At 48.9% G+C, this 14,946-nt stretch overlaps 1 protein-coding gene across 1 annotated transcript in view; it reads right to left on the bottom strand.

The window, feature by feature from the left end:
* Lonrf3 (LON peptidase N-terminal domain and ring finger 3) overlaps window positions 1–13,980 on the bottom strand; it is a 38,541-nt gene extending 24,561 nt beyond the window's left edge. Inside the window, exons 1-5 of the mRNA XM_050121923.1 lie at window positions 12,978–13,980; window positions 10,200–10,318; window positions 7,093–7,215; window positions 2,582–2,737; window positions 424–670 (exon numbers count right to left, since the gene is read on the bottom strand). Coding sequence (XP_049977880.1) covers window positions 424–670; window positions 2,582–2,737; window positions 7,093–7,215; window positions 10,200–10,318; window positions 12,978–13,788 — 1,456 coding nt within the window. The 5' untranslated portion in view covers window positions 13,789–13,980. The remainder of the gene's footprint in view (window positions 1–423; window positions 671–2,581; window positions 2,738–7,092; window positions 7,216–10,199; window positions 10,319–12,977) is intronic.
* Between the last annotated feature and the right edge of the window lie 966 nt (window positions 13,981–14,946).

The raw sequence follows: 14,946 nt of genomic DNA, 5'->3' as shown, positions 1-14,946 counted from the left end.
CACTTAATCTTGGAAAGATAAGGGAGCCTGCTTCTCAGAACACAACTAAGTGAGACAAAACCACACCTTTCCCATCCTACATTACCAGACCAGGGATGAGGGCAGGAAATGGTCGGCCTGGAAGAAAGTGACATGACGGAAAGCATGGGATGGTGTTACTTGATGGGGTACCTACCCCCGATTGTCTTGACTACGGATGCTAATTATCACCTGGCACATTCCCGTGTGGCGGCTACCCAGCACATTCAGAGAAACCTCACAGCAACCCCTGGGATTTAACAGCTGGTGAGTGCCAGAGCTAGGTCACAAACTCAGAGCCAGAGGTTCCCCCCTCCCCCCCCTAAAAAAAACGAGGGAAACTACATATGTCAGTGAGCCCAGTCATCTGCATTAAGTTCCTTTCTCCATGGGTGGAATTAGTACCTTGTTTGGGGACTTTATTAGGCACATCCGGGTCTTCTTGGTCTTCATCAACTTGGCAATGGTTCCTTTTCTTTTCCTGGCATTTGCCGGTCCTGATGGAGGCAGCATTGCGCTTCTCTTCTTCCTGATCTTTTCCTTTGTCCTCTTGACTCCCCACCTTTACTTGAGCTGAGTTCTTCAGGCTGCTGCTTTCTCCCTGAGCTGTTGCTTCCTCCTGACTTGAACAGTGTGGAAGCTCTGGGCTTTCCTAGATGAAGCAAAAGCCAGATATCAGAATCGACTAGAGACCAATATCGTCCTCCAATATTGTCCCCTGAGGGGACAAAAAAGGAAACAACATAATTCTGCTCTTCACTCCTGAGCTCTCAGTGGATACATAACTCAATGGAGGGCCAGTCATGGGGCTTACTGCTCACACCCAATCTATGTCAAAGACTTGCCTTGCTTAAATAGAGTTAGGGGACTTCCCTAGGCACGGCCAAAAGGCACATGGGAGGAAAAGCTTCCTGGGCAGGGGAGAAAGGGGACTGTAAGGGAAGGCACCACTCTTCCCTCTTATCCAAATCACTCCCCAGTGGTCTTCGAGGAAAGGAAAGCATTCTGTGAGGGGTATCCTGTTACCGGATACTTCCTCTCACCCTTGCCGTCATTCATAGCCATTCTTCAAAGGACTTTAGGAAAGGCTTTGGGGCCAGCTCTGTACAGGCCTTCCAAAGCAGCCCATGCTCCAGGGCTGTATGCTAGTTTCATCAAAGGAGCAGGGGACAATCCATTCCTTTTCCTCAATTTTGGGTGAAAAGTCTGAAAAAGAGACATAATAGTTTGGCATACTAGCTGGTCTCTAGCCTTTTAGAGAATTTGGTCCACTAGGAAGGTACTGGGAAGAGGAACTAGAAGTAATTGCAAAGATGTGCTTATGCACAGTGCTCCGGAGAAGCTCTCTTCTGCAATCGGAATCAATATTTGACAGCAAAAGGCTCACTTTCCGTGTTTCTCCTCTACCCTTGCCAGCAATCCTAGTGGACACAGGCGGGAAGAAACAGAAGTGGAGAGGAAAGGAGAGGATGTGGCTTTTCTCATCCTACATCCCAGGGGTTCTCAAGTGCTAAATTAAATAACAATACAGTCTTGACTTTCCATTAGCCCAGAGCACTGTCCACATAAGACCCCAAGGCCTTGCAAAACAATGCTTGGGTGAAAATACACTTGCTGCTCCCCAGTCTGCTCACGTTGGAAAGCCAGAAGCTCTGTTTCCTTCATTTCAGACTGAGTGGCAAGTAGAATTCCCCACTGCAGACCCTGGGTCCTCGTGTTAGCTGCCTTAGTCATCACTAATGACCACTGGGGACTCTCTGATTTCAGGAGATATTCCAAGTTCTGCCTTTACCAAGAAAAACCAGCCGCCATGCGTTTTATTCCTTCTCTAGAGCAGACACAAAAACTGGGAAGAAGTGAGCATCCAGGGCTTATATACAAGTGAGGAACTTCAGGCACAAATGGAAACTGCTCCCCAAAGGTGCCCAGCAATTCAATGTTAAATCTTGCTTAAAGTCTGGTTTTTTTTTGAGCCCCAACTTCTGCCCACTTACCCTGTGCTAGAAAGGCCAGCTCCTAATGCCCCAACCCTCTGCATTCGGTTCCCTTGTTTTCAAAGAAAACTACAAATACTTGTCTTCACTCTCAAGTCAACTCTCGCACCTCTACTTTGCTAGAAATGTGCATGAGAAGCCTACTTATATGGAAGGCATGGTGCAAGAACAAGAAATTCCCTCCATTTGCTCCCCAAATGGAGTCACCCTTGCACAAAACTCTCACTGGTGCTCAAAGGCCATCAGCTTGAATGTGCCCCAAAGCTGAAACCAATAAGCACACCCCAATTACGGGGTTCCAAGGGAAGTGGGCCAATCTCTTTATACTTCTATCAAATCTTTCTATTTCCAGATCTGACCAAGACTACAAATAAAGTAACCAATAAATCAACTTTTGGAGCATGCCTGAAATTCCCAGTTGTAGCTTTAAGCAAAGGACACAGCCATTATCGACTACATGTTTCTTTTTCACTCAGGAACCAAAGTAGAAGAGGTAGGGCTCACTTCTCGTGTGCCCACAAAAGAGCCAAACGAAGTATCATGAGCGAGCTGGGTGAGTTGAGTTTTACCTGTGACAACTTTGGTAGATTATGGCTGGTGCCTTCAGTAGCCATTGACTCTACGTGTTCCTTTAATCTAGGGTGAGGTGCCAACAGCTTCAGGATATCGGGAGAATGTTCCTGAGACTCCCCCGGGACTGATGGTGAAAAGAGACTAAAGAGAAGCTGTGACATAAAACAGAAGGACTTCACTACTCAAGTTTCTACAGGTGCTAGACTAAGGTGAAGGGGGAGGGATGGGGGACGAGAGAGCACAGCTTGCAAGGCAAAACTCCATTGAGGAAGCCTTGGAGCGGTGTCCCTAGACACACTAAGGAGAGGTTGTTGCATCAACACACATCAATATCATCTAGGAGCGGGGGACAGGGATACAAGAAATCACTTAGTTATTAAGAGCACATACTGGTTTTGTATGAAGATCCAAGTCCGATTCCCAACACACATGTAAGGTGGCTCACGATCACCTGTAAGTCCAGCTCCAGCGATGGCGGACACCTCTGACACCCAGAGGTGTCAGTACTCATGTGCAAATACCCACACACAGATTCAAACACATACACATATTAAAAAGTAAAATACATGTATTTTTTATCAAATAAGTCACCTAGGAACTCATGAAAATGTTGGTTCCTGGGTCCAGCTCCAGTCCCCCAAGGTCTGAAATATGACCCAGAGAAGGCAAGGCAAATGCCTTTGTTATAATGCCTTTGTTATTTAACCAAGGTTAAGAGCCACCTCTATGGTGCCACCATTTTGCAGAAATACCTGCAATGGAGCTTGTAAATCTGTCTGAACCAAAGGAAACATAGGAGTTAAGTCAGAAGAGATGCCTGTACTGGTTAGTGGGGTTATTTTGTTTTGTTTTGTTTTTCATTTTTCGTTGTTTGTTTTTGTCAAGTTGATAAAAACTAGGTCATCCTGGGAAGAGGGTGATTAAATTGAGAAAATGCCTACATCAGATTGGCCTGTAGGCAAGTTTGTGTAGGTATTTCCTTGTTTAATGGTTAATGCAGGAAGATAAGCACCCTCTGGGGAGTGCCACCCCTGGGCAGGTGCTCCCAGTATGTCTGAGAAATGTAGCTGAACGTGACCCTGAGACACAAGCCAGTAAGCAGATTCCTCCAGGGCTTCTGCAGGAGTTCCTACCTCCGAGTTCCTGCCGTGAGTTCCTGCCCTGACTTTCCTCAGTGACAGACTGCAACCCAGAATGTGTAAAGAAAGAAAACCCTCTCTTTCCTAGGCTCCTTTGGATCATGGAGTTTACCATAGCAATAGCAAAGCAAACAAGACAGCTTAGCTGAAGAATACAGAGTCAAGCCCGCAGCAGCTTCGTGGGCAGAGAGGTCCACAAATCTACACTGGGTTCCTTATTGCTGTTTTTCTCCGTCTGTCTGTTTCGAGTCCCCCATCATCACACCTGGATTTTTTTTAAATCCCTTCAGAGCTGGGGACCTGAGTGATTAAATGTTAGGACAGCAGAGCTCAGACTTCCTCTCTCCTTTCAGCCTCTTCCTCTCCCTGGTCATCTCTGTATAAAGTGTCAGGTTCGCCTCCAATCGGATATACCGATGAGGGAGAAGTTGAGTAGAAGGAAAGGGTCTAGGAGACAAAGGAACGCAGTTGAGTGCAAGCTGCAGCGTTAGTTGTTCACATTCTTGCTTCAGTTCTCACCTGTGCCAATCAGGGGTCAGGGACTGTATGTAAGTATCTATCTATCTATCTATCTATCTATCTATCTATCTATCTATCTATCTATCTATCTACCTGTGCATGTGTGTGTGTGTGTGTGTGTGTGTGTGTGTGTGTGTGTGAGAGAGAGAGAGAGAGAGAGAGAGAGAGAGAGAGAGAGAGAGAGAGGAAGAAAGCAAAAGAGAGGGCATGTCAACGGGCTTCTCAAAGGCACTCAAATGTTTCTCACCTAGTCGACCCTGCCATGTTTGGAGGCTCACTAGAGAATGCCTGACACTGTAGTTCAGTCTACATAATCGGGAGCCTTACTTAATCAAGAGAACTTGAAAAAAAAAAAAAACACTAAACACAAAGTTTGGTTTGTTCTCTTGTCTGTCCTTCGCAGTTTCTTCGTGACGCTCCTTTCTGCCTCAGCGCTTTCTCCGCACAGAAGCCCTCCTCAGCCTTTAAAGTTGAGCTTGAGAGCTGCCTCGCCTCAGTACTCACATCTCTCTGATCGCACCTGCCCTTTCACGTTCTCTGCAGACCACGGGACTGAACTTTAAACTATTTCCTCTCACTCAGCACTGGAAGTCTGTCACGAAATAAGTCTTTCTTCCAGCCAGAGATAACTGCCTACTAAATGCACATCACCCTCATGGAAATGAGAAAGGTGTTTCTACATCCAAGGATGTATTCTAGCACTCAGGTGCCTCAACTCCTCAGAGACATGTTTCTGCTTCCCTCCACTGTTAAAACCCCTACTTTCGAGGCATAAGCTGACAAAGGTGGAAAGGCACACAATACCCAGGGTCATAAATGTAATCTCTCAGAGCTAACTCATCCCTAGGAATCAATGTTGGCTCACAGAAACCCTACTAAGGGACCCAAAAGGGTCTATCCACTTCGGAGACAGTCTCCCTGAAGGGGGCCATCTAGGCCCCGGGTACAAAATTGAAAAGACAGAAGGTAGTGTGAGGAAAAGGAGGCCAGGAGTCAGAATCTAAAGAAAGAAGGCAGGAATAATACAACCGTGCCCTTCTTAGCATTACTACCTAAGATCTCCGAACAGAGCTTCTCAATGGTTCTGGAAAACACAAGTTAGGGTCAGCTTTCAGTGAGAATAATCGTTCCACATGAATGAAAGTCCATTCTGATATAATTTCAACCAGAGAAAGACCCAACTGGGTTAAGAATCTGTAGTTTAAAATAAAGCATAGGGCTGTGGGTTCTAAGGAGGCTTATCGATGTCTAGCGCATCTGGACCGTTTGCAAATGTTTAGCCCTATAACTGGGATAATCCCGTGAACGCACAGTTGATGCCGCTCACTGTATTTACATGGCTGTTAGAGCTCCATGACACTCAGCAGAAAATTGCCTCCAAATTCTTACATTAATTTCAGAATTTTATAACCATTAATTTAAGCACACATTCATTTTTACTGCCTGGCAGTCATCTTCACCAACAAAATATTACAAGTTCCACGAGGAACTTAGGCCTTCTTGTGTCTCTAGAGTTTCCCACAGTGCCTTGTCTTTCATCAGGCAGGTATCGAAATGACAACAGGCCATCCTTGAAAGCAAACTGAAGAGAGAAGTTAGTTCAGCTTATAATACCAGAACCTCTTGGGCCACCCGAGGAATGAACGAAAGAAAGTCACTGAGCCTTAGAGTCTGCACCTATTTGTCTCATCTATAACATGATGAGAAATAACAGCGAGGCTATGGGGATGATGTGGACCCTTCTACAGAGAGGACTAACCAAGTGGCTTACATGCTCAGGTCCTGTTAGACTATGAACAGACCACACCGAAGTTTTAGGAACGGCCCATAGATTGCTAAATAAGTCTACCTGAGCCATGCCCCTTTCAATGAAACCTTATCCACATACACAAACCAGGCCATTTTTTTTCTAGACAGGGAATTAATTCTATGCCAGAGTCAGAAAATCCAGAGTCTGGCCTCTGCCAACTTTATCAGTTTTGCTAAAAATTCTGTTCTAGAGTCTTCAGAAAACAGTTCTGTCTCTTGCTCACTTTCTTCCCCCTTTCCCTGTCAAACTATTATAAATGGATAGGAGGGCTTAGGTCTGGTGTTGAATGGTGTATGGGGACAGGAAACCAAATACAACCACCGAACGTCAGCATCTCACTTCCAGACACCAGAAGAATATATTAGGATAAATGACAAAGTCATTTGAGGATCAAATGAGGATGCTTGACCCTTCAGCCAAGTCCTTGGTATTTCTCATGGTATTTGTTTTATGGCCACAATCTCCGGGGCCCAAGAATTGGAGGGACTAATCGGATTGTTTCACAATGGATTCTGACTTGAATTTCTGAGACACTGCGTTGAGTTTTCTAGCAGAGGAGGTGAAGTTTTGAGTTCTGTATGTGGCAAGCAATGTGGAGATCATCAGTGTCCTTTCCTGGGAGCTGTCCTCCATGTGTGGCTGGTGAGACGTGTGACTGAGGCAAAGCAAAGTCATACAGCTGCAAGCAGTCCCCACCCCCTGGCTCCTGATCTCTCATCGACAAGCAGACTATCCTCAGTGACCCTTCACCCCCAGGTTAGCTTACTTGGTGCAGTGTGGTTTCTATCCCACTGACTCTAAGGCAAAACATTCTTCACTGGCTCCTACAAAAACAGTAGGAGCTGCCAATTTGATAGTACATACCAGAGCGGCAGTGCTTCTGGGCAATCAGTTGGCATCTCTCTCATGACCCTTAAACCCAGAGAACCACCCACTCAGGATCACAGATACTGAGGAGGGTCGCATCTTCATCATTCTCCCTAGGAAGACAAAGTGGTGGGGGTCCACTAGGCAGCTGACACTGGGTTATTCAACTCACCCTCTGAGCTTCAATTCTGGCTTTCTTGTTCTTTCCATCAAGGGATACACAGTAGAGAAATTCTCTGAGTGCTTCCTCCACCTTGCCTAGGGTGGCTAAAGCTTGTGCTTTTCTGAGGTGTGCCTGGAAGAAAACGTTAGCGGTCAATCCCATCTTAATAACCATCTTAATGTAGCTACTATCAACAGCGATTGCTGAGTGCTTACCGAGTAGTCCCTATCGGGTGGAGTGTTGTTAAGACTTTGATTTTTGTACCAGTAACAATGGCAAGCTATTATGAACCCCATTTTAAAGGCAATGAAAGGGGGATCCCGAGAAATAACCAAAGTACAACAGTCAGAAAGCTGTAAAGTTCAAGTTTAAACCTGAGACTGACTATATACAAAGCCAAGATTCTTAGCTCCTAGGCTTACTACCTCCTCTCACCCCACAACTGAGCATCACAAACATGTCAGAGCCTCCATTTAACCACAGACTCTAATAGCTCAGTTTTCTATGTTCATCCAGAGATGCTGTGCCTCTCTTTGAACTGGTCTGTAAGACAGTGGTGGCTCACGTGAGCCCATCACTTTTACAGAGACCTGAGAGAAAGACCATGGCCTCTCTAGCAGCAATCTCAAACTGAAACTGTGGCCTGAGAACTTCCAGAGTGCTCTTCCCTCTCAAAGGCAGACCGCCTTCCAGAAGACCAGTCACTGAGCCAATGCTTTTGTTTCTAGAAACGTATCTGTCTTTTCCTCTGTTGCTGCACACTTTATAGATATAAGGATGTTTCACGGCCTCCGGATTTAAACCTAAGTGCTCCGGACTAATTTCTGTATAAGGACCTAAGCAGCAATCCTGAGAAGGTCAAGAATGAAAAAAAAAAAAAAGGAAAAAAAAAAACAGAGTAAAGGGGCTGCCACCTCTTAGTGCCTAGTATGAATATACCTTGTCAGGCATCCCTCTGCCTTCTAATGTGTGGCTGTATGGTGTCAGAACCTGGCTAGGATTCTTGAGCAGTGGCCACAGCTACAAACCTCGTGGGGACCTCTATCCATGCCCTCAATTCTTTCTGGATCCAAATCTTGGCTGCCACACCTCCTTCTTGCTCCTGCCAAAAGTGACCTTTTGGAGAAAGGCTAGCCGGTCATTGCAGAGCAGCTTCAGTGCTGGGAACCTGCAGAGACCTCTGGGTGACTAGTAACCAATCCAGTAGCAACTCACACAGCCTACTTTCTCAGGGTGGCCAGCTTATCCTGACAGCTGTACTGCCGGCAAGATGCACTGAATGACACAGAGCCCTGGATGGATGGATGGATGAAATTGGGCTGTGTACTGGCCTTATGGCATTTCACCCAGAAATAGTGGGAAATACAGAAATCAGAGCATTCGACCCTTTCAATCCCCTGCCAAGTACTTATACCAGTTCTTTCTTCACTGTAGAAACCCCTTTTCTCATTATGTCTACAACATGTTTCTCAGGCCTCTTCCCATCGTGGTATCTGGATTTAGTTTTCCAGTAGAAAAGGCTGCAGGGAAGCCCCCCTTACCCCAAGGCTTTCATGTTAGATAGCCTGTCCCCATGGCAACTTAAGGCACTGGTGACTTGTATTAAGCTGTAAATGCCTTCCTTGGGAAAGAGAACACAGTGATCCATTACCATCCACGAAAACGCTCTCGTGAAAGACCAGTGAGCTTCACTCTAATATTACAGACTCGCTGTCATACTCCAGGCTGGCCTCAAACTCCGGATCCTCCCTGCATGCCACCACACCCAACTCCATCATGCCTTCTCTGAAGTTCCTAGGTCTGTAAAACTTTCAATGATCCGATGTTTCCATAGGTTCAACAACAAAATTTATTAGGCAGCAACATCTGAACTAAACTGATGTAAACGGTTTTGTGGTATTTACCTGTTCAGTGTGATTTTGCATGTAAAGTGCTGCAGAGAAGTATGTTTAATTAGACCCGCTGGGAGGCTATCTGGAGACTACTGAAGGTGGCGCCTAATCCAAGGTCAGAGAAACATTCTGCATTCAGAGGATACCTGTTCCTGTGACTGTCAGATAGGCACAGTGGCCCTGGTCTTGGAGACACTGCTTTTCCCACCCTCAGGCTGTAGACAGAGGTTCTTAAACCAATATCCTGTAAAGTTTGGAGCTTGCAGAATTTGCTCTTCTCACCTTTGGTCCTTACACATCCCTGCAAAACGATCATGGCCGATAGCACTAGCATCATATAGCAAATAAGAACACGTGAGTGTTGGCGAGTTGTAGCCATTTCCCCCATGGTCACACTTTGCAAGCATTGAGCCATAGACCCAGTTCTAATCTTCTAAACAAAATACAGACATGTGGAAGAGGGTTGTCCTGAGGCCAGGCAAAGATGCAGAAAGTAGTACTTTGTATTCAGGTATCCCCTGTCTTGAAGTCTACCTCGTCTTTCTTCTCACCTTTCCTTTTTGACTGAGATTTTTGAGGGGTATACATGGTGACATATCAAATGAATGTATTAATGATTCAAAATGGCACAACTATTGTGTGAATTTGACAATCGCTTTAAGGAAAACTGTTTAAGCTCCCAAGAAGCCTGGCTATCAATAGACATTCTTAAGGACCAGGGCAGCAATATCTTTCTCAGATTCCTCTCCTTATTTTCCCTAGAAAATTGTAAGAGTGATGATAATGGCGGCGGTGATAGCAAACACTTATACAATGTTACATGCATCGTTCCGAGCATCTTTTCTACATGATCTTGTATAATCCCCACGACAACCCCATTTAGTAGTTGCCTTGAATATAAGCATGTTATAAATGAGGACATTAGACACAGAAATTAAGTGATTTTCCCAAGACCATACAGTTAAGAAAAGTTGCGAGCTGTGACACGAAGTCAGGCTGTGTGGCTACTGATTCCATACTTTGAAAAAAACGAAGACAAGGCTATCCTTAAGGTCACCAATTGAAGGTGGACTTACTAAGATTCCTTACAGACTTATACTTTCCTATATTAATGGATGCCCTGCACTGCCCAGGCTCTAATATCTCCTGGCCCGGAGGGCCAGCCTTCTTGCACATCCCTGGCTGCAGACAGCCCCTTTCCCATCCCTCCTGTCCCACACTCACCTTAAAACCCATTGGCCGAAGTTTACATGCTATTTCTGCATCATGCAGTGCATCCTCGTGAGACTCCAAGGTGAAATAAATTTGAGACCGATTGCTATAAAGCAAATGATCATTTGGAGCTGCCGAAATGAGAAAAAAAAAAGCCCTCATTAATGGCCCCCAGCACAAGCATATGATAAGTCCTGTGTGAGGATGGATCCTAAGCTCTTTCCACTGGACCCAAAGGCTTAAATGTTATTTCCAGTCCTAATATCGGCCTGACTTTTACACCCTAGCTTCTCCATGCAAAGGAGTAATGTCGCCCTCCTGCAAGCTGGCGCTAGGTGGTGTAGTGTCTACGATACATTAGAAACGTTTCCCTAAAGAAAAGCCTGGTGCTCTTCTGCCAGATGAACGATGCAGGCTGCTAGTGCCCAGCAACCTGGCTTCCGAATGAGCCAGTATCAAATGAGAACGAAGCCAGGGAAGAGAGGCAGCCAGACCTCTAACAAGACAAGTCCATGTTATTATTCCAGACGGGGATTACCTGTGGTATTAACCACCATATGGTCAGGGCATATGAAGCTTTCCTGGGGGAAACAGATACGCATTTACCAGGTCCATCCTCCCGTCGATGGCCGAATGAAAAAGCACCTTGACAAGGCTTTTAGGAGTCTCACCCTCACCATCACCGAATCACTAGAGCTCAGGCCTGGACAGGTCTTCAACCCACCCATTCTTTAGATAGGAAAAGGCCAAGGAGATGACGTGAAAGGGCTAGAAGCCACACGGCTGGTTAATCTTTTGAGGCCTGTGTGAAGGGAAGTTCCTTTTTCTGAGTGTGGGCCCAGCATTTTGAATAATAAGACACTAGCCATTTCCAGGATACATTTCATACCGTCGGTTGAAGAGGTCCCTTTTCCTCTTAGCAGGGTGACGGTGCTATTGCCATTTTTTTTTGTTTGCCCTGACTGCTCTTAAGAGATTAACAAAAGTGTAGGAAAGATGCTCCCAGAAAAGTGGTGGTGGTGATAGAAAAGGACCCTGAGAAAGGGCTTTCCTGGCTAGCCTTTGGGGAATGGATGAAAGAAACAAAGCCACCCTTGGAATTCCATTCAGAAGTGGCCAGAGCCTATTCCATTCACATTGCTGCCTTCTCCCTCAAGTGCTGGGCTCTGACGTCTACCTCTACCCCGACCCGTCCCTCAGGAGTACTCTCAGAGATGGCCTGGGTGCCAATTATTTGCTTTTCACTTTAGCATAGAGTCTGCAGTCTTTTCTGCCACTTTTCTGAACTGCACATCGTCAGCTCAGAGCCTGTTTTGTACAGGCACACACAGGATGTGTTTTGTGATTAAGGTCTGTGTCCCTCAGTCATGGGGTCCAGTCAGGCCTGGTTTTGCTCCCGAAAACACTACCTGTTGCTAGCTTGAGCGGGATTCAACATGTGGAGACTCCGTCCCATCCCTCCTCCACCTATCAGAGATGGTCTAGGGGGGGGCCTAGGATCCCACAGCCCTGTCTGCTTAGCCCCACTGCCTCCTCCCCAGCATGCTTCTCTGGACACCGCGTCCAGCCTGCCTGCAGAGGTGCTGGCAGCAGCTTGGGGTTCCAAGGCCACTTCCTAGATCTGAGTAGGAGGAGGCTGGTGGAGGTCCCCAGGAGAACTCCCGTGCTCCATCCACTCCAGGAGAGATGTGGGGCTTCCCGCATTGCCCTTAAAAGTTACAAAGCCCACCCTTCCTCTACTGGAAACTTTTGGAGAAGATAGACAGAGGCATGCCCCTTGTTTCCTTGGGAATTCCAAGAAGTTGCCTGGTCCTGCCGCCGGTGGGGTTAGAGGGGTCAAAGGGTTCAATATCAGGGCGCAGGCTGTCTGACTGCGGCGCGTAGAGGGGGTGGGGCAAGTGCATCTATTTCAGCCAAGGATCGTGTGATAGGAAGCGGTGACAATGAGTCACAGGGCAGCGGGGAGCGAGGCCCCCCTTCTGCCCCCCGCACACGCTCGCGGGATGGTTTCCGAGGCGAATGTGGCCCACTTCGGTTACCTCAGCGTTACACAATCCCCGCCTGCCCGCCTGCCCGTCCGCCCGCCCGTCCACGCGGAGGAGGGGCCGCCGGCCCGGGCGGCTCGAGGTCCTTATGCAACCAGTGCTCTCCTGACCTAATTCCAGGCCGGACCCACCCCACGGGGAGCCGCGGCCCCGGAAGGGACAACTCCCAGAGACGGGAGCCGCGGACTCGGGTGCCGGCGGGCCACTTCTGGCTGGCAAAAGCCGGGAGGACCGCGCGGGAGTTTGAGAAACAGTGCCAAGTTCCTCTCCTGGCAGGGAAGGTAGCGGCAGGTGTAAGAGGGAGCGCTGAAGTGTCCAGGAAAAATAGAGAAATAGGGACGGTGACACCGCGCGAGGCAGAAAATAGTGACAAAGATGAGAAGAAACGCGAACAAAGAGGAATGGGACGAAACAGAGAGAAACCGGGGCCGGGTGGCATAAAAGCACAAAAGCAAACCGGAGATACGGAAATGAACAACAACTAAAAAAGCAATACCACCAGAGAGACCAAGTAACAGCCAAAGAAAGCTAAAGTAGAAAAAACAAACTCCTAGAAAGGTCCCTCCGCCGCCGCCTCCTCCTCCTCGTGGGCCACGGGCCATTCCCTCCCTTCCCCCACCTCGCCCGCGCGCGCCCAACTCTGCCCCGTCCATCCCCCACCTTGCAGCTGGGTTCATTCTCCCGCCCCCCTCCCCCCGTGTCGTGACCAAGCCCTCGTGGCCCGGTGGCGGCGCGGAGGACTCACCCAGCCGAACTGCTTCGTTGTATTTGAGCAGAGCCGCCTCCACCTGGTGCTCGCGGTACAGCCGGTTTCCCTCGTGCCGGAGTTGCGACGCTCGTGCCGGGCCGGGGAACAACTTGCCCAGAACGCCGCTGAGTACCACGTTGACTCGCAGTTGCAGGGGGGCCTGCGGCCCAGCCCACCGCAACCCGAGAGCTCTCCCACCTCCCATAATAGCCGAGAGCTTGACCCCGCAGAGCGCGCACCGCCGATCCGCGGCCCGCCCACGTTCCAAGCACAGTTTACAAAAGGTGTGGCCGCACCACAAGGACACGGGATCCGAGAGAAATCCGTGACACTTTTGGCACTTAAAGCCATCCCATACCTCGGGGACCATGGCTGCAGCCTCCCTTGCCTTTTTCACGGCCGCCACGCAGCAGCTCGAGCTGCCGCTCTGGTACGAGGGAGCCGGCACCATGAGCTCCTTTTGCGGGACGCTCTTAGCCAGGCAGCGCACAAACTTCTCCAGCTGCTCGGCCACTAGCTGCTGCCTCCCCGAGAGCTGCCTGTATACCTCGAGGGCTTCCCGAAGGCGCCCTCCGGATGCCAAGGCGTCCGCCTGTGCGAGCAGGACTTTGCACTCTGCCGGCATCGAGGTCCCCGGTTGCGGTGTTTGCTCCATCTCTTGCTTCGAGGGAGGTTCGGAGCCCTCGGGAGATGACTCTGGGTGGGCTACGGAGTCTCCTCGGGCCACTGATGCCGCCCGCTCTTCCGGCTCCGCCAGCTCCGCCAATTCTAAGTTGTTGCTGCCGAGCTCGGCGGGCAAGCTCAACATCTGTACAGTCTGAAAAAAATCCAAAGAGAGAGGGACCTGCGGTGGTTGCCGGTGGGTAGGTGGAGTAGAGGCGTCTAGGAACAGGAAACTCGCAGGAAGGAGCGGCGGACGGAAACGAGCTGCGCTGCCGTGAACGCGGGATCGCAGTGCGCCTGGCTCTGCCTCGCCTCCCCGAGCTCCATGCCGACTGCCCCGCGCCGCGTAATAACAGTCTTGTCTCAGCAAAGTGTTATATAAAACGTCACCACGTGACTCCACCCCCACGCAGCTCATTGGCCGGCTGCGGGGAAATTGTTACAAAACCAGACAGTTTTGTAACAGCGTTGTGCTTGCTTCTTTTGGCTTCGTGTTTCTTGGCTTATTTTTTGAGGTTGTTTGTGTTTACGCTTTATTTCCCACTCGCGACCTGGATCTTTTCTGGACCAGGGAGAGGAATGCAACCTCTTCTTTCATGCTTTTCCACCTCACCTCCAAAGTAGTCAGCAAACAGGTCCTCTGCGAGCCGCTTGCTAGAGTCCCCTGCCCTGAGAGTCAGGCTCCCCTCCAGGGGGCAATGGCTGCCGTATGCAAATGCAATGGGTAGCCGAGGGGCACCCAAGAAGCCCTCACCCTTTGTTCTCTAGAACAGCCCTAAGTGCTTCGACGGAAGCTCCTGAATTTCCTGGGGGAATCTCCCCAAAGAGACTTAGAGCAATTTCAGGAGAGCGCTCTCTGTTTCCACATAGGCTGCGAATTCCAAACAACGGATCCAGCGGTTGAAAAAAGTTCGGCAGCCCGTGCTGGGCAGCAATGGGAGCACGAAGACCAGGATTGCTGACTCGGACCCTGGGAAGGTGTCCCTCGGGCCCTCCTCATCTCCCCTAACTCCAGAACCAGTGCAGGAGTGAGCAGTGGGCATCCAGCTGGTGCTTCGCGGACCCCAGGACCCAGACACCAGATAGGCACAAGTTGAGTTTGTTGAGTTTGGGTGGGCTAGGTTGGACATTAGTAGTAGTGCCTGACTTGGGTGGATGGGGGTGGAATCTCGACCAGGCAAACTTTAAAAAAAAAAAAAAGCCAGATTGGTTCTACAGCACCCAGAGACTTACTGCCAGCCCCTGCATTTCAGACAAGAGCCGTGCACACAATGGACAGACAGGTTTCCATACAGAGAGGAAT

The sequence above is a fragment of the Alexandromys fortis genome, unplaced genomic scaffold (assembly GCF_014885135.2).
Source record: "Alexandromys fortis isolate MF-2015 unplaced genomic scaffold, M_Fortis_MF-2015_v1.1 scaffold_189, whole genome shotgun sequence".
Classification (NCBI taxonomy): domain Eukaryota; kingdom Metazoa; phylum Chordata; class Mammalia; order Rodentia; family Cricetidae; genus Alexandromys; species Alexandromys fortis.
The sequence above is the reverse complement of the archived record's forward strand: the minus strand, read 5'-3'. Positions and strand labels throughout refer to the sequence as shown.